The sequence below is a fragment of the Pristiophorus japonicus genome, chromosome 1 (genome assembly GCF_044704955.1).
Source record: "Pristiophorus japonicus isolate sPriJap1 chromosome 1, sPriJap1.hap1, whole genome shotgun sequence".
In the NCBI taxonomy this organism is placed as follows: Eukaryota; Metazoa; Chordata; class Chondrichthyes; family Pristiophoridae; genus Pristiophorus; species Pristiophorus japonicus.
Genome location: NC_091977.1, coordinates 269,561,851 through 269,581,443, shown reverse-complemented (window position 1 = coordinate 269,581,443; position 19,593 = coordinate 269,561,851). Strand labels below are relative to the sequence as shown.

The 19,593-nt window shown below is 44.4% G+C and overlaps 1 protein-coding gene across 2 annotated transcripts in view; it reads left to right on the top strand.

Annotated features, from left to right (window-relative positions):
- ric1 (RIC1 homolog, RAB6A GEF complex partner 1) overlaps window positions 1-19,593 on the top strand; it is a 266,797-nt gene that overhangs the window by 184,504 nt on the left and 62,700 nt on the right. For both annotated transcript variants that reach the window (XM_070888453.1, XM_070888452.1), the window contains exons 10-14: window positions 3,976-4,024; window positions 4,420-4,572; window positions 15,529-15,729; window positions 17,102-17,140; window positions 17,227-17,337. In XM_070888453.1, the coding sequence (XP_070744554.1) occupies window positions 3,976-4,024; window positions 4,420-4,572; window positions 15,529-15,729; window positions 17,102-17,140; window positions 17,227-17,337 (553 nt within the window). The remainder of the gene's footprint in view (window positions 1-3,975; window positions 4,025-4,419; window positions 4,573-15,528; window positions 15,730-17,101; window positions 17,141-17,226; window positions 17,338-19,593) is intronic.

The following is a 19,593-nucleotide window of genomic DNA, read 5'->3' as shown; positions in this document are numbered from 1 at the left end:
GCTGCGAGCAGACACGACACCTTGGGGTGCATCGCCGTGTCCAGCCAGCAACGCATGCCGTAGGGCATTGGTTGCGGCTGTCTGCTGCCGAATAGCCTCCAAGGCCTCCCTTGCAGTCTGTGACTGCTCAGAAGATCAGTTGGAGAAGTTCTGGCAGAACTCGCTCCAGGATGCTGGAAACTGGCTCCAGTTGGCAGAGAACTCGCTCCAGTTGGCAGAGAATCCCACGAACCCCTGGATAAGGTCGCGACCAATCGCGACCATCTCCCTGCACAGGGAAATCGAGCTCTCTGGCCCTCCAAGGCAGGCGATTGCTCGCCACGCTGACCGGACCTCCCTGGGGTCGGCGTTTGTAATATGACGCGCCTTGGCGTCGCCACCTGCACACCGAGATGGCCGCAGGTTGTTCCCGCCCCCCGTCCCCCACAAAAAAAATCTCCTCTTCTTCCGTCTCCTCCTCCTGCTGAAACACAGCAACAGAAATCTGCAGTGGCTCCTCTTTTTCATCCTCCTGCGATGGTGGAGACGGTTCAGTGGTAGTGGACTCCACTGACTCGACGACCACTTGACCTTTAATTTGGTAAACAACGTTTAACAATTCAAATCATTGCATTACAATTTTCCTCGAACTCAAAACATTGCAATGCTTTCCATTACCCCATATGCACAAGCGATCACAAGGTTTAACATGACCTCATTCGAAGATCTATAGTACATCACAATTATATATCAGATTATATTATTATTGCATAACATTACATTGTAATTGCATAACATCAAATTACATTTTAATTGCATAATATTTTCAGTATTTACTAATGATTCACATATTGCACAGTGCACATTTTCCATTACTCACATGTCTCAAGGGTGGGTTCGGCCACACCACGGGATGTGACCGAACGGCTTTGTGGCCCCACCAAGGTCACCGCGAGCTCCTCGTAAGCATTTAATGTCTGCATCATGGCAGAGCCCCCATCCGTCCTGCGTTGCTCACGATTATTGATCCAGATCATCTTCTGTAAATGATACGATAACATTGCACGGCATAAGCAAATGGATCAGGCAATTTAAGACATTGAAGACATTTAAGACTAACATTTAAATGTTCTATTACAAATTAGCATTACGTTGCATAGTTCACACTACAACATTTAACTTTATGCTGGGTTGCATAAATTTATTCATAATTTAGTTATGTTTAAATGTAACCAAATAACATTACAGATTCTAGTTACTATTTGGATCATTAAATAATACATAAATATAAATTTCAACTTACACTCGCAACTACCAGTAGGCTGTACCACCGTTTGTGACACTGGTCCGGTGTGCGCATTTCATTCGAGGCCGACGTGACCACGTCGGCAATGTCAGACCAAATCCTCCGATATGCACGGGGTGGAGGTTTCCCATGCCCACCCCGTGTCAGATCCTCCCACCTGGTGCTGACAGCATTCACGAGGGCCTCATTGGCCTCCTCGCTGAAGGGCTTGGCCCTACGCCTCTTAACTGATCCCTCCATGTCAATTAATATCAGATAAATCAGACCCAAAATGCTCTTTCTTTCTTTCTCTCTCTCTCTCCCCTTCCCCGACCCCCTCAAAGCTTCTGAGCATGTGTGATGACCCCTGACCTCCCAAAACGCAGGAAGGAGCATCAACCTGAAGAAAAAAAAAATCAAACTACACATGCATTGCTAGGGAAGCTGCTTTTTTTCATTCACTTCCGTTTTCTTTGGGCGATCGTGAGATCGCCGAGATTTGACATCGCTGGGGTAAGGCCGAGTGGAAAATATCTTTTAAAAAAAAAAAGGGCCTTGTGCCGGCGATCAGCACAGGCGATACGTCCTAGATCGCTGCAATAAGGTCCATTTTTTGGGACCTTAGCCACCAAGTGGAAAGTCTAGCCTTTAATTTTTTATTTATTGATTTTTAAAAATTTTTTATTTTTTTGATTGATTTATTAGTTGATTTATTGATTTATTTATCATTTATTATTGATGATGGCTCTTTATTTGTAAAAGTGATGTGTTTCATGGTTGAAACTTCCCTTAACCTCCCCCCCCCCCCCCCCCAATCTCTCTTCCTTACGCCTGATTTTCTAAGTGTAGGCAAGGTTTTTCTGAACGTACAAAAATCTACACTTACTCCATTCTAAGTTAGCTTGGAGCAAGTTTTCACTGCCTAAACTTGCAAAACAGGCGTAAGTGACCGGGCACGCCCCCTTTTGAAAAAAAAATCTGTTCTAAAATGAAACTGTTCCAACTCACTAGAACTGGAGCAAACTAAATGCCGAGAATTGCAATTTCTAAGATACACCATTCTAAACTAGTTGCTCCAAAAAAATTGGAGCACCTCAGGCCGAAACTTGACCCCATAGAAACTGCATTCATAACTCTGTTTTGAATGTTAGACATTTTAGGCTTGGCACTAGTTGACTTGAGTATTATTGATGGAGTTAAAAATAAACATTTTCTTGAAAAATATTTTGATTATGTACAATGCCACATGACCTTTTCCATTTTGACAACTTTACCTGAACTTTCTGATCTGATTTTCAAAGCCACATAGTTGCTTCTATCTTTTGGAACTTCATAGTACACAATAACTTCATAGTACACAATAACTGTTTCCTGTGAACTATGTCAGCTATCGGTGTATTCTAATAGCAAGATTAGACAATCTTTTTGACATTTTTAGGGCTCGAGAACATACACTCCATAATAACTTGCATTTACAAGGTGCCGTTAACGTTGAAAGGCACTTTAGTGGGAATTTTTTTTAAAGTTTGGACATTGAACCATAGTGAGACGGTTAAAAGAAGTTTTTAAAAACTTTGTCAAAGTTAGCCTTGAAGAAGATGAGGAGAGAAGATGAGAGACAGGAGGGAGTTTCAGAAACTAGGACCAAAGCAGCTGAAGGCCAGAGTTGTGAGAACTGAAGGTTGAGGGAGAGGACATAAAATTGAAGAAAGTTACAAACTTGATGTGGTGCAATGACATGGAAGGGTTTGAAAATGAGCATGGATAAGAATTTCAGCAGAAGTGGGTGTACCGTAGAGGTGGAGGCAGAGTTGTTGCAGATAACTTGAGGCAGTTATTTCATGTGGTGTTCCTGATGGCTAAGTTGGTAAATCAACTCTTGCGCTCGAGCTGGGAAAGCTCAGTCTAGGTTCAAGCTCCTGATCCCGATCAAGTGATTCCTGAAGGAGAGTGCACGGTGAGAACAGGATCTGGAGCGACTGTGATGCACCCAATATGGTGATTCACCTGCCAGCTCTCTGTATAGGCTCGTGAAGAAATTAAAGAGGAAAGAAAAGCTTAATTTTCTATTGTTTGTATTATGCCTTCTGTTGCTTGTAGAATGGCATTAATAACAATTGCCACATAACACCCAGTGATCAAACCTCTGATTTTCGCAGGCTAACGAGATTTGTGATTTTCTTTGTCACAGCAGGTTGAAAGTCCAATTTTGGTTCAGTAATCATTGTGGGAATAAACTATGTGGAAAAGTGTAACTGAGAGGATTTTAAAAGGGCGGGGGGACGGAGAGAGATTTTCTGAAAGATGTAATGCAATTTCAAAAATAATGTTATCATTCACAGCTGCTTGTTTCCTGACAGTTTCTCTAGCAAGAATCCAGTTTATTGTTCTCTGGGGCTAATGCTGGTAAAATTGTTTTTTTTCTGCAGGTAATGTACTAGGAAAATTAATTTTATCTAATTATCCAAGTGATTTTCCAGATTTCACCCAACCAGCACCTTGAGTTTTAGCATATTTTGCACTGATATATTGCCATCCATAATTATTTGAAATGGGGAAGAATTGTAATTTCATAAAACCAGAGTGCATTGATTCCATTAAAGACCCTTAAATAGAGATAAATGGGGTAGAAATGCTAAAATTCGGGTATTGACGATTGATAAAACTTATTAGTTGCTGCAATTAATTACTTAATTCAATTGATTTTTAAGGCATTATTCTGATGGCACAAAAAAGGAGCCTATGAAAATCAGCTCTATGGTGAGTAGGCTTCTGAGAAGTGGTGGTAATTGTGTTCCAAACTAGTCGTGGGTTATGCTGTCTTCCAACGTGATGCATATTACATAGAAATATATTTGTGAGAAAAGTCCGACATTCAGTTAAAAGAAATTAGTTAATCTGTTTGTTGCAATTGCAACATAAACCAAGTTGTATTCAAAGATGGTGTACCAGTAAGCTGGATTTGTAATAAATAATTCATAATTATGATTCCTGGCATTGTAAGCTCAATCTCAACTGATGTTAAAGGGAACATTCTACCTATTGGCTGGAACAAAACTAAAATTCTTTGTTCCTTTGATACTCCATTTAAAATAACTTGATTGATTTTCTTATTTAATGCCTTATATTTTGCTAAAGTTATTCCATATTTACAGAGCTGGGGTGCCGAAGGCTACCATTTCTGGGCGATTTCCAGTGATAGTACTCAACAAATGGGAAATGACCTGGATAACAAAAGTATTGTACAGCAAGCAGAAATTCTGCAGTTCCAATTCATCAAAAGCGCTTTAACGGTTAACCCCTGCATGGTAGGTTGCAAGCTTGGCCTGGATGCCGAACAATATTGTTATTGACTAATTGCAAACTGGTGATTTAAAATTTGCTTTTATTCTATTTATTCATTAATCTTCTATTGTATCACTTTATTAGCAATAAATTTTAGATCACAAATATTCCAGACAAAATGTATAATATTCACCGTGATTTTTAAAATGTTTATTTGTTGGCTACTTCTCAGGAAGTATAATATTGCTAATAAAGCCATTTAATATCTCTTGGCATGCAGACTGGAGACTAGCTGTTAAAATAAACTTTCTTTTAGCTTTTGTAAACCATACAATTAAAACTTATGGAACCAATGAAATCTGAGTAAAATGTTTCCAATTGTTGCATGATCCTGTTGTGAATTCCAGGATTTTGTTTGTATTTAATTTCCAGCATTCAGCTTTTTTTCATCTCGAGCAATTTTAAGTTCTTGGCTCAATCTTCACTTTACTACTTTTTTCTGTAAATATAATAACAACTTGTATTTATATAGCACCTTTAATGTAGGAGTGTTCTAAAACAGAATTTGACACTGAGCCATATGTGGAGCAACTAGGGCAGATGAGAGGTAGGTTTTAAGGAGCATCTTAAAGGAAGAGAGAGAGATTTAGAGCAGAGCAGTTTAAGCAGGGAATTTCAGAGCTTAGGACTTAATCAGCTAAAGGCACGGTCGCTAATGGTGGAGCGATTAAAATCAGGGATACTCGAGTGACCAGAATTAGAGTAGCGCAGATATGAGGGTTGTGGGGCTAAAGGAGATTATAGAGATAGGGAGGGATTTGGAAACAAGGATGAGAATTTAAAAATGCTTCATTGCTTTTCTTTCTGCATACACCTAGACAGAAATTAAAATTTAAGAGTCTACATTTTCCATGGATTCTACTTTGTTAGCTCTGTACAAGAAAATCAGAAAGTGTTCTGTCTGCACTTGTATTTTGAGTCTCATTGTAGCTATGATTAATCCTTTCACTGGTTTCTTCTTCCAGTTTATTCCTGTTGTGGTGAGCCCTTGATGTGGGTGGTGATAATTGTATTTATGGACAGATAGAAAAATGCCTTCATGTGTGAAGAATGTTAACTCGTGCCACAGTCATAATGCCAAATTAATAAAATATACAACTGAAAAGAAAATGTGGGAAATCTGAAATAACACAAAATATTGGAAATACACCAAGTCAGTCAGCACCTGTAAAGAGAAAAGGTAGGTTAATGTTTCACTAAACTGAATGATAATCAAGCCCTTTTCTCAACTATATCTCCCATTTTCATTTTAGTAGGAGATGCTAGTGATGTGGTGGCATTCAGGCACATGGGAGGCATATTGATGCTTCAAGTGTAAACAGTTTGCAAGTCATTTAACACATGAGCTTTCTCTCTGAATGGAGTGTTTACGCTCCCTTCTCTCTCCCACCTTACAGTTCTAAGAAAGGGTCTCCTATCTGAAATGGCAACCTGTCTCTACTCTCTTTAAAAAATGCTGACTGTGTATTTCCAACATTTTCCATTTCTTTTCATAATGAAATGTGTTTGATTTTGAGCATTGCGTTAATTATTTTATTGTAGTAATATACTTGCAAAGGTGACATCATGCCCAAAGACTGGACAATCGTCTGCACCAGATATAAAGGCCTGGATTTTGCGGACTGTGGCGTAATTGAGAATTACACTGCTGGCATCCAAATCGAACGTGCACTTACCTGTTGCGAAGCCCCAAAGGAAAAGTTGCTGTCAGACGCTGCAGAGTTGAGCGCAGCGTAGTGGCCCATGGATTCCTGGGGCGCATGTCATCGTCATAGGCGGTCCCTCGAACGAGGATGACTTGCTTCCACAAGAGTTCACAGATGTTTCAATGAAGGACCTGATGTTCCAGTCCTGAAGTGCAGTTGAAGGGGTGGAAGATGTCTGTGCGTGGATTTTTTTAACACGTGGTGACCATTGCACATCAGCCACCACATGGGCTCGACAGAGCTATGCCTTTATCCAGTGGCAAGGGTTGAACCAGGACGTCTGGAGACCTGCTTTGCTGCACGGACCTAGTGCGTGCACATATTGCAGTGTGGGCAGGCCCGTGCTGCCCATGGGCTCTTGGCTCTTCTGGGCCCCGTATCCTCATTCGCTGCACCTTCGCCACGATCTCTCGCCGCTCCTCCGCCACAAACACTCGCGCACATGGGACGGTGCTATAATCAGGAAACTGAAGCATCATGTTATTTAGAGAAATGAAATCAATCTTTTATCAGAAATATAATTCTTTGCAGTAGTTTAATGGCACTCTGGAGAATCGGGGTGAAATTCAGTTAAATTAACATCTACATGCCCATTTCTTTTAAAGAGACACAAATTGGAGACAAAATAACATCTACTATAGGTTATTATCAAGCAAGAAATATGTGTGCAATAAAGGTACAGCAGTTATCATGGGCGACTTTAATTTACGTATAGATTGGGCTAACCAAACTGGTAGCAATGCGGTGGAGGAGGATTTCCTGGAGTGTATTAGGGATGGTTTTCTTGACCAATATGTCAAGGAACCAACTAGAGAGTTGGCCATCTTAGACTGGGTGATGTGTAATGAGAAGGGACTAATTAGCAATCTTGTTGTGCGAGGCACCTTGGGGAAGAGTGACCATAATGTGGTAGAATTCTTTATTAAGATGGAGAGTGATAGTTAATTCAGAAACTAGGGTCCTGAACTTAAGGAAAGCTAACTTCGACAGCATGAGGCATGAATTGGCTAGAATAGACTGGCAAATGATACTTAAAGGGTTGACCATGGATAGGCAATGGCAAACATTTATAGATCACATGCATGAACTTCCAACAGTTGTACATCCCTGTCTGAAGTAAAAATAAAACAGGGAAGGTAGCTCAACCGTGGCTAACGGGAAATTAAGGATCGTGTTAGATTCAAGGAAGAGGCATATAAAATGGCCAGAAAAAGCAGCAAATCTGACGACGGGGAGAAATTTAGAATTCAGCAGAGGAGGACAAAGGGTTTAATTAGGAGGGGAGAAATAGAGTATGAGAGGAAGCTTGCCGGGAACATAAAAACTGACTGCAAAAGCTTCTATAGATATGTGAAGAGAAAAAGATTAATGAAGACATACGTAGGTCCCTTGCAGTCGGACTCAGGTGAATTTATAATGGGGAACAAAGAAATGGCAGACCAATTGAAAAAATACTTCGGTTCTGTCTTCACAAAGGAAGACACAAATAACCTTCCGGATGTACTAGGGGACCGAGGGTCTAGTGAGAAGGAGGAACGGAAGGGTATCCTTATGAGGTGGGAAATTGTGTTGGAGAAATTGATGGGATTGAAGGCCGATAAATCCCCGGCCTGATTGTCCTGCATCTCAGAGTACTTAAGGAAGTGGCCCTAGAAATAGTGGATGCATTGGTGATCATTTTCCAACAGTCTATCGACTCTGGATCAGTTCCTATTGACTGGAGTGTAGCTAATGTAACATTTTTTTAAAAAAGGAGGGAGAGAGAAGGCGGGTAATTATAGACCAGTTAGCCTGACATCAGTAGTGGGGAAAATGTTGGAATTGATTATTAAGGATGAAATAGCAGTGCATTTGGAAAGCAGTGACAGAATCGGTCCAAGTCAGCATGGATTTATGAAAGGCAAATCATGCTTGACAAATCTTCTGGAATTTTTTGAGGGTGTAACTAGTAGAGTGGACAAAGGAGAACCAGTGAATGTGGTGTATTTGGACTTTCAAAAGGCCTTTGAAAGATCCCACACAAGAGATTGGTGTGCAAAATCAAAGCACATCGTATTGGGGTAATGTACTGGCATAGATTGGTTGGCAGACAGGAAGCAGAGAGTTGGGATAAATGGGTCCTTTTCGGAATGGGAGGCAGTGGAGTGCTGCAGAGCTCAGTGCTGGGACCCCAGCTCTTTAAAATATACATTAATGATTTGGATGAAGGAATTGAGTGTAATATCTCCAAGTTTTCAGATGACACTAAACTGGGTGGCGGTGTGAGCTGTGAGGAGGATGCTAAGAGGCTGCAGGGTGATTTGGACAGGTTAGGTGAGTGGGCAAATGTGCATGGCAGATGCAGTACAATGTGGATAAATGTGAGGTTATCCATTTTGGTGGCAAAAACACAAAGGCAGAATATTATCTGAATGGTGGCAGATTAGGAAAAGGGGAGGTGCAACGAGACCTGGGTGTCATGGTTCATTAGTCATTGAAAGTTGACATGCAGGTACAGCAGGCGGTGAAGAAGGCAAATGGCATGTTGGCCTTCATAGCTAGGGGGTTTGAGTATAGGAGCAAGGAGGTCTTACTGCAATTGTACAGGGCCTTAGTGAGGCCTCACCTGGAATATTATGTTCAGTTTTGGTCTCCTAATCTGAGGAAGGACGTTCTTGCTATTGAGGGAGTGCAACGAAGGTTCACCAGACTGATTTCAGGGATGGCTGGACTGACATATGAGGAGAGACTGGATCTGTCATGTATCTTACATTATTATATATAACTGTATCCTAACATGCTATACATGACTGTAATACGATATGACCTGTAACCACCAGCATACCTTACCACCAGGGGTGCACTTGCAAGAGACAGGTATATAAGCACAGGTCTCAGGGAAGTGCAGCATTCCAGAGGTGTGAAATAAAGGTGCAGGTCCAGAGTGACCTTGACTTCACTACCTGCTGGGGAGAAGCTGGCTGGCAAAACTAAACTGGAAATGGGATGATGTCCATGCCATGTCATTAGAGGAACGGACCTCCTGCTCAACAGTTATAAAGCGATTTGAACATCTCTTTCAGCCAGGTGTGGGCACTTTCAAAGGGGCCAAAGTCAAAATCTACATCACACAGGATGCTAGACCGGTCCATCAAAAGGCCACAGCTGTACCCTATGTGATGAGGGAAAAGATTGAACACGAACTAGACAGGCTTCTGCGGGAAGGCATTCTATCACCTGTGGAATTTAGCGACTGGGCAAGTCCCATCGTCCCAGTCATGAAGCCTGATGGATCCGTACGAATCTGTGAGGACTACAAATCTACCATAAACAGAGTCTCCCTACAGGACTAATACCCGCTGCCCAGAGCGGAGGACTTATTTGCCACATTGGCTGGAGGTAAACTTTTCTCAAAATTAAACCATACATCTGCGTATATAACGCAAGAATTGACCGAGGAATCCAAGCTACTCACCACCATCAACACACATTGAGGCCTTTTCATGTACAATCGATGCCCATTCGGCATCAGGTCGGCAGCTGCCATATTCCAGCTCAACATGGAGAGTCTGCTCAAGTCCATCCCTGGGACGGTTGTATTTCAAGACGACATACTTATCACGGGCAGGGACACCGACTCCCATCTCCGTAATTTGGAGGAAGTACTAAAGCGGTTGGATCGGGTGGGCCTACGAGTCAAGAAATCCAAGTGCCCGAGGGTTGAATTTTGGGGCAGAAGGATTGCCGCTGATGGAATCCGCCCAACAGAGTCCAAAACAGAAGCAATTCGCCTAGCACCCAGGCCCCGGAATGTCTCAGATCTGCGTGTCTTTCTCGGGCTACTCAATTATCTTGGGAACTTTATGCAGAACTTTAGCACGCTGCTGGAGCCTCTCCATGTGCTACTCAGGAAGGGATGCGATTGGTTTTGGGGGGGACGCCCAGGAACGCGCCTTCAATAAGGCACGCAACCTTCTGTGTTCCAACAGTGTTTTAACTTTTTGACCCAGGTTAAAAGCTAGTTCTCACATGCGATGCGTCAGCGTATGGGGTCGGGTGCGTTTTGCAACATGTCAATAGTGCGGGCAAATTACAACCCATAGCTTATGCCTCCAGGCCACTTTCGCGGGCACAGAATGGTAGAGAAGGAGGCGCTCGCGTGTGTGTACGGTGTCAAAAAGATGCACCAATACCTTTTCGGGACCAAGTTCGCATTAGAAACCGACCACAAGCCCCTCACCTCCCTCCTATCCGAGAGCAAGGCAATATATGCCAATGCCTCGGCGCGAATTCAACGGTGGGCACTCATGCTGGCATCCTACGACTACAAAATAAGGCACAGACCAGGCACAGACAACTGTGCCGACGCGCTCAGCAGGCTACCCCTGGCGACCACGGAAGGGTCTGACGAACAGGACTGTGAGATAGTCATGGCAATCAATGCCTTTGAGTCCACGGGTTCGCCCATGACAGCTCGCCAAATGAGAGCCGGCCGGTCAGCGAGCCCACGTTATCCTTAGTAAAAAGATGTGTCCTAACCGGTGACTGGGCAGAGGCTCACGATGCCTGCCCCGAGGAATTAAAACCCTTTCACAGGCACATGCATGAGCTATCACTACAAGCAGACTGCCTGATGTGGGGCAGCCGAGTAGTCATGCCTCTGCGAGGCAGAGAGGCATTTGTCCGGGGATCGTTCTCATGAAGGCCATAGCCAGATCCCACATCTGGTGGCCTGGTATTGATGCGGACTTGGAGCTCTGCATCCGAAGGTGTACCATTTGTGCCCCACTCAGCAATGCCCCAGGGAGGCTCCACTGAGCCCCTGGCCTACCAAACCGTGGTCGCTGGTGTACGTAAACTATGCGGGCCCATTCATGGGCAAAATGTTCCTCGTAGTTGTAGATGCATTTTCAAAGTGGATCGAATTTTAAACTCGAGCACAACCTCCACCACTGTGGAGAGCCTCGCAACCATGTTTGCAACGCACGGAATCCCTGACACATTGGTCAGTGACACTGGTCCGTGCTTCACCAGCGCAGAATTCCAAGACTTTATAATTGACCACGGCATAAATTACGTCAAGACGGCACCGTTCAAGCCGGCCTCCAACGGCCAGGCGGAGAGAGCAGTGCAAATCATTAAACAAGGCATGATTAAAATCCAAGGTCCCACGCTGCAGGGTCACCTGTCGCGACTGCTGCTGGCATACAGATCTCGTCCGCACTCACTGACTGGGAACCCCCCCCGCGCAACTGTTAATGAAGAGGTCTTTAAAAACAAGGCTCTCATTAATCCTCCCAGACCTGCATGAAATCGTTGAGGCAAAGCGCCGCAAGCTGACTGAGTACCATGACAGAAATTCGAGGGGGAGATGGAATGAGATAGGGGACAAAGTATTTGTACTAAACTATGGCAGGAGTCCCAAGTGGCTTGCAGGGACAGTAACGGGCAAGGAAGGAAACAGGCTACTGGTAGTACAAATGGACAATGGCAAAACCTGCCGGAGGCATGTAGACCAAGTCAAAAGCAAATTTACCAACAACACTGCGGAACCAGAGGCAGACTACAATGTGGAACTCGCACCACACCTGGTGGACAGACAGAGGGAACAACCTGAGGAAAGGGCAATCCCAACAGACAGCCCAGGCGAGATACCAGCAACCACACCCAAAGAAAAACAGACACCAAGGCAAACAACTGAACCACAACTCAGACGCTCCACGTGAGAGCGTAGACCACCTGAGAGACTGAACCTATAAAGACAATAAGACTTTGGGGGGAGGGTGATGTCATGTATCTTACATTATTATATATAACTGTATCCTAACATGCTATACATGACTGTAATAAGAGATGACCTGTAACCACCAGCATACCTTACCACCAGGGGTGCACTTGCAAGCGACAGGTATATAAGCACAGGTCTCAGGCAAGTGCAGCATTCCAGAGCTGTGAAATAAAGGTGCAAGTCCAGAGTGACCTTGACTTCACTATATGCCTCATGTGAATCTGCACTGAGGGGACAGGACTTTACAGGATCAACTGGGCCTTTATACACTGGAGTTTAGAAGGATGAGAGGGGATCTCATAGAAACGTATAAGATTCTGACGGGACGGGACAGGTTAGATGCGGGAAGAATGTTCCCGATGTTGAAGTCCAGAACCAGGGCACACAGTCTTAGGATACGGGGTAGGCCATTTAGGACTGAGATGAGGAGAAACTTCTTCACTCAGAGTTGTTAACCTGTGGAATTCCCTGCCGCAGAGAGTTGTTGATGCCAGTTCATTGGATATATTCAAGAGGGAGTTAGATATGGCCCTTACGGCTAAAGAGATCAAGGGGTATGGAGAGAAAGCAGGAAAGGGGTACTGAGGTGAATGATCAGCCATGATCTTATTGAATGGTGGTGCAGGGCCAAATGGCCTACTCCTGCACCTATTTTTGATGTTTCTATTAGATTTTATGTGAATGCCTGTCAATTAATATTAGTGCTAAGGACATAAGAATTTGGTGCAGGAGTAGGCCATTCGGCCCCTGGTGCCTACTCCGCCATTCAATAAGATCATGGCTGATCTTTACCTCAACTCCACTTTCCTGCACGATCCCCATAACCCTTGATTCCCTTAATATTCAAAAATCTATCGATATCTGTCTTGAATGTACTCAAAGACTGAGCCTCCACAGCCCTCTGGGGTAGAGAATTCCAAAAAGTCACCACCCTCCGAGTGAAGAAGTTTCTCCTCATTTCAGTCTTAAAAGGCTGGTTCTAGACTTTTCAGCCAGAGGAAACATCCCATCTACCCTGTCAAGCCCTGTAAGAAGTGTGTATGTTTTAATGAGATCACTCTCATTCTTCTTAACTCTAGAGATAATAGGCCTAGTCTACTCAATCTCTCCTCATAGGACAATCCCCCCTTCCCAGGAATCAGTCTGGTGACCCTTCGTTGCACTCCCTCAATGGCAAGTATATCCTTCCTTGGGTCAGGAGAAAAAACTTCACAATACTCCAGGTGCGGTCTCACAAGGGATCTATATAATTACAGTAAGACGTCTTTACTCATACTCAAATCCTCTTGTAATAAAGGCCAACATATCATTTGCTTTCTTAATTGCTTGCTGTACCTGCATGTTAACTTTCAGTGATTCATGTCCAAGGACACCCAAGTCCCTCTGAACACCAACATTTCCCAGTCTCTCATCATTTAAAAAAAATACTGTGCTTTTCTATTTTTAGTACCAAAGTGGATAACTTCACATTTCTCCACATTATATTCCATTTGCAATGTTCTTGCCCACTCACGTAGCCTGTCTATACATTGAAGTCGGAACTTGACAGATAGTAAGTTCAGAATTTAGCGCATGCAGAAATCCAGAACTTGCTGTCCATTTCAAAGGCAGTAAGATGATGTCTGAGAGCACACTGTCCTACAGGCCACAGAATCCGGGCCACTAAGTGTGATGAAGCTGTACACATTTATTTCTTTGCTGCTGTTTAACTGGTGGTAAATGTTTCTTTATGTTGCTGTCAAAAACACAGATTTTCTGAACATATACCTGCCTGTCCCCTCTCTATGGACCCAAGTTTCCACAGGCGCCTAGAACGGCGCAGTCCCGACCTGGACGCCCGTTTTTCGCGCCACAAAGTGCGCCTAAAAAAATTCTCGGTATTCTCCACCTCCCTGCAGGTCCTCTGGCCCTCAGCGCAGCCAGCACGAGCTGTGGGGGGGCGGAGCCAGGTCCCTGCGCTGAAAACAGTGTCGGGACCTCTGCACATGCGCGCTACAGTGGGCACGCAAGTGCAGTAGCTCCAGGCGCCAAACTGTGTGGGAGGGGCCCGAAGCACGCAGTCCCTAGCCCTGGCTGAATGGCCTCACTGGGGCTACGTGAATAAGGCTCCTCCCACGGCCAGCTCCTGCTTCCCCTGCCCCCCCGACCAGACCCGACACCCGCTCCCCGCCCCCGCCCTGCCTTCGGACCAGACCCGACACCCGCTTCCCCCCCAGACCAGACCCGACACCCGCTCCCCGCCCCCCCCCTGCCTCCGGACCAGACCCGACACCCGCGCCTCCCCCGACCCGACCCGTGCTCCTGTTCCCGCTCCCCGATTCGACCCGACCCGCGCTCCTGTTCCCGCTCCCCGCCCCCCCCCCCGACTGGACCCGACCCGACCCGCGCCTCCCCAACTGGACCCGCGCTCCCGACCCGACTCGACTCCCGCTCCCGGACTGGATCCGACCTGACCTCCCCCCCTCCCTCTCTCTCTCTCTTCCCCCCTCCCTTCCCCTCTCTCTCTCTCTTTCCCCCCCCCCCATCCCCTCCCTCTCTCTCCCTCCCCCCCCCCCCCCCCGACCCAACCCAACCCAACACCACCTACCTGTAAATCTGGTGCTGGGGACAGACCCTGCCCGAAGTCTCGGGCCGGCCCGCTCAGCCTTCGGTCCCGAAAGGCCTGCCTGAAGCACTTTCACACAGGTAGGAAGATGGTTTATTTAATATTTTCTTTGCTTATAAATGTTTATTCAGGTTGGATTTATTTGTATAAGTATAAATAAGGATTTATTATAGAATTTAATGACTTCCCTTCCCCACCCCCCCCACCTCGTTTTGGACGCCTAATTTGTAACCTGCGCCTGATTTTTTAATGTGTCGAACAGGTTTTTTCAGTTCTACAAAAATCTTCACTTGCTCCATTCTACTTTAATTTGGAGTACGTTTTCACTGTGGAAACTTTCAAATCAGGCGTCAGTGGCCGGACACGCCCCCTTTTGAAGAAAAAATTCTGTTCCAAAGTAGAACTGTTCTACCTGACGAGAACTGCAGAAAAAAAAATGTGGAGAATTGTGATTTCTAAGATAGTCCGTTCTCCACCAATTGCTCCTAAAAATCAGGCGCAAATCATGTGGAAACTTGGGCCCTATGTACTTGCCTATATAAAACTAGAGATTCGTCACTCTTCAGTTTTTTTTGCATTTCTTATGATTTCCAGGATCCTGTGAAAATTGAAAATAAAGTTTTCAGCTGTTATTAACATTTTTCAATATGGAATAATTTCATTGCAATTAAATAACATCTCTGGGCAACTTACACTAGTAAGACTGGAATGTCGTCTTTACTTGTGACTGATCTAAAGTGCACTTGTCGGTTAGAAATAAAAATATTTTCATACATTTGGAAAAACCTTTAAGCGGAGAATTAAAATACTAAACAACTGTTGCAATCTTCTTTCCTTCCAGAATAACCAGGAGCAAGTACTTCTACAAGGAGAGGATCGCCTGTATTTGAACTGTGGAGATGCATTGCAGAATCAGAATTCAAGTACCGCATCAGCGAATTCAGGCCATCAACCAGTCAGGGAAAAGAACCCTCTGGATGACATTCTAGTTCCTCAGGGTTTAAGCACTTTATTAGGACACAGGCACTGGCATGTTGTACAGGTGATTGGTTTTTCGATTCACACAAAACTCCGTGAATTTTTTACAGTGCAAGATTTAGCGTTCATGAGAACTTGCCAGTTGCTAATTTAGAGTTACTGCTGTCCAATTGCTTTCAGAAAAAAATGTGTTGGAAACCAGTACAGGCACATGAGTTTGAATACATTGGGATGCTTTGCCATTTGAAAGGATTCAACAGCTGCATGGCTGGCAGATTAGTGTTGGGCAATACTTGCCCTCAAGTCTATGACTCTAGGGATATGAAGTGACTGTTGTAATTGTGCTTCTATGGTACAGTGTCACTTGAAGTTCAAATGGTTTGGACCAGATGCACACAATATTTGTTTTCATTAGCTGAACTTTTGCTTTAATCTAAGAAAAGCTTTCAAATTTATGCAGCACACAAATTTGAAAGTAGATCTGTTGCATGCAGAATTAATTAGATATTCCCTTTTGATTGGACCAGCAGTTACTTTTAAGAAGTTGGGATTTCATAGTAGTAGACCTGCACCATAGCATTTTGAGTACTGTTTGGGCAGATGTGCCACGGTAGTCTTCACTCCCCTTATCCTTTTAGAAGAGTTAATGGGCTGGATTTTCAGTTCTGCTCATTTTGGGGCGGTAATGGCGGCGGGGCGGTAAAGTTTGCACCCGTGAACAGGTTGCGCCTCAGTCAGCAAAATTGGGCAACTGGGCCCTGAATGTGGGACGGAGCGCGAAGGGAGATGTTGCACACCTTTCTGAGGGCCCTAGGCCGGCTGAGCAATTGAAAATCCTGAGCTAAGCAGCCGACCTCGGAGTACCCTGAGAGGGGCCTGGGGAGGGGAAAAAAAACCTGGAAAAAAAAAACACCAAAAACATTCCCAATAACGCAAAAAAAAATAACAATCAATCACAGACGACATTACTTATCTCACTGCAGCCACTACAACTGGGAGCACCAGCTTTTGCAGGTGGTCCCAGCACGGTACCCTATGGATCGGGTGAGGGCCAAAAATTGAGCCGGTGTCGCAACCAGGGGCATTGCACACTGGATCGCCTCTTCGGGCGATAATGCTCCGTGCCCCGCCGGAATCGGCACCAAAAATCCCGGCAGGGCAATGGAAGCTGGCTGCCCGCCCGGATGAGCTCCGGGCCGAAAACAGAGGCAGCAACAAGCACAAAATCCAGCCCAATGTTCTTTAAATCTCATCCCTCTTACACTGCAGGATGCCTCCATAGCTGTACCCCAGCAAGGAATTGGCTCCATCTGAGGAGAGGAGAGCAACCTGTTGGTCAGGGAAGGGAGCTGTTTAAAAAAGACAGTTCTAAATGCAATTAATTGTAAACTCTGCTTTTGATCACTAAGGATTACGTAACTTGTTTTTTTCTCTAGATCCACAGTACCTATCTAGAAAGTAACTGGCCAATAAAGGTGAGATTTTTTTTCAGTCAGTAAATTGTGAAATCAAGAAACCTGGTGATTTGCTGAGTTTTCATTTCTGTTCTATCTTCCCTCAGTTTGCAGCCATAGACCGGCTGGGTCAGTGTGTTGCAGTGGCAGGCAGATATGGAATTGCACATTATGCTTTATTTACGAGGAAATGGAAGCTTTTTGGAAATATTACCCAGGTAGGCAGTGGGTTTCATTAGAATCCTAGAATTACTGTTCAGTTTTATTTTTTCTGCTGATTTTTTTTGTCGTTTTTTTAACGCTGGTTTTTCTTCCCTCCCCACCCGAAGAGGTTCTGAGCTCTTGTTGAGCTATCGTTCTGCAGATATCCTCAGATATTTCACCCAGTGGCCATTCTTCATGAGATGAGGCTTGATAGGGAGTTGTCAGCAAGCTGTTTGACCACTGTCCTATCGCCCTTGAGTCCAATCCTGTCCTTGCCCAACATCCATCTCTCCAAATCTTGGCAGATTTTCACCCTTCATATTCAAAAGCACGGAGGCCAACTGAGAATCAGCAGAAAGCAGGAACCAAACCTGGAACCTTCATCTGCGACTCAACTGTTAGTAGCATTAACCAAATATCAAGGGATATAGCAGAATTCATATATTTGTATCTGATTTTAAATGTTTTTTTTGTGCATGTCAAGGTGTAGCATGGTATTCCTGGGGAATTGAACACTTTCCATTTCATGCTGCATCAGTCACGTCCAATGTAATTCTAATATGGTGAGATGCAGAACAAAACTCTCCACTCTGCCACAACATATTCCCCAACCTTAATAGAGGGCTCCCTACTGCACCAATGTGACACTTTTCCAATTTCATATCGGCCATCCTGTGTAATCTGGGTGAGTGTTGAATTAGTATGAAAGTTTCTGCTGTCTACTACTGCATTGAGCCTGCCCAAACTAATTTCACAAAGGTCATTACAGTCAATAGACAGCAGAAACTTTCATCCCAACAGTCTGGGCTGCATTTGAACCCGAGTCTCAGAGGTGGGGGTCCAGTCTCCTCCACCATCTGGAAACCTTGCATTATGGGCTTACTGAGATATGGTACATGGGCTTCTGGCTGAATATCTCCATAAGCAGCTTTATGATAAACCTATGTGGATACCATTTGGCAGTTCAATATTACTTTAAATTGGAAGCAGCTATTTGTATGTTCCAGTGAATTAGAGATACAATATCAACCAGCCATTGATTTATATGCTTGGGTAGATTTAGAAATGTCATTATCAGTAATTAGGCAGCTTCAGGAACATTTAATCTGAAATAGTTACAGGTACAATACTGGAGTGTTAGACTGGTTACTGGGGCTGTTTATCACCGAGCTGAGGAGACTGAAGAGGTGAGACTTTTGGCCTTTTAATTGTATTGCCAACACTAGAAATAAAACGTGGTGTGGGCCAATATGACCCGCTGCTTTTACAAGCACAAGATTGTCCAACTTTACCACCATCACTACTTTTTTTTGAAGTTTCTGTTGGAGCTGGTGCCAATTCCCTGTGTAGATTTATAGCATAAAAATCTGCAGTGCAACAAGCAAAGATATGATTCCTTGCATCTGTTTTGCAGGTGGATTGGGTACAATCACCTTGCTTCGAAGAGTTGTAGGAATTCTCAGAATTCTGAGAGGCAGTTTTTAAAATCCTGCATACGACCTAAAATACACCAGCTCATTTGCACCTCTAATACACTTGAACATGTCCACAAGCTCCAGAACATTGGGCTATGATTTTGAATGCAAATGAAGTAATCACAGGTTATAGTCACAAGGCTAGCCTACTTCACTGTGTGCTTGGAGCTGAACTGGAAATCTCTTGGGTTATCAGTATTGATTGATTTTTGCTTATGTGTTGACATATCCCAGCCTTTTGCTATGGTTTGATTGACTCTGCTCCATTGGATACAGATTGTGGCAATCGATCTGTCTCAAATTGGCACTTGTGTGGTACCCTTTCCTTCATTTCATTGTGAAGAAACGTCCTAATTTGATATAGGATATAGCTCCCTTTTGGTTGCCTTTGAGAGGGAGTATCGTTTTCTACAGTTTTGTTGGTTACCCGGTCATTACATTTGTGTCTCTTTTTTTTGTTTCTGTGCGAGTTTACCCTGTTTCTGCACCCCCCCCCCCCCCCGGCGGCAATCCACCCAATTCTTTGTCAAATCACAAACGCCAGAGGTCACCTTGCACACATCAAGGATCACTCTGCGCCAATGCTCTTAGCCAAAAGGCCTAGAGCCACTGCACCGTTCCTGGAAGTACTGCAATACCAGGTTCGTGCCATGGAGGTGAATGGGTCAGGCCCCCCCACACACCTCCGTGGAGGTGGATGGGTCAAGCCACCCCACCCACCTCCTATACTAACAGTTTTATAGTTGCAGCTGCATCTCCTTTTACCTGTGATTGAGACTTCTTATTTGGCAGCTG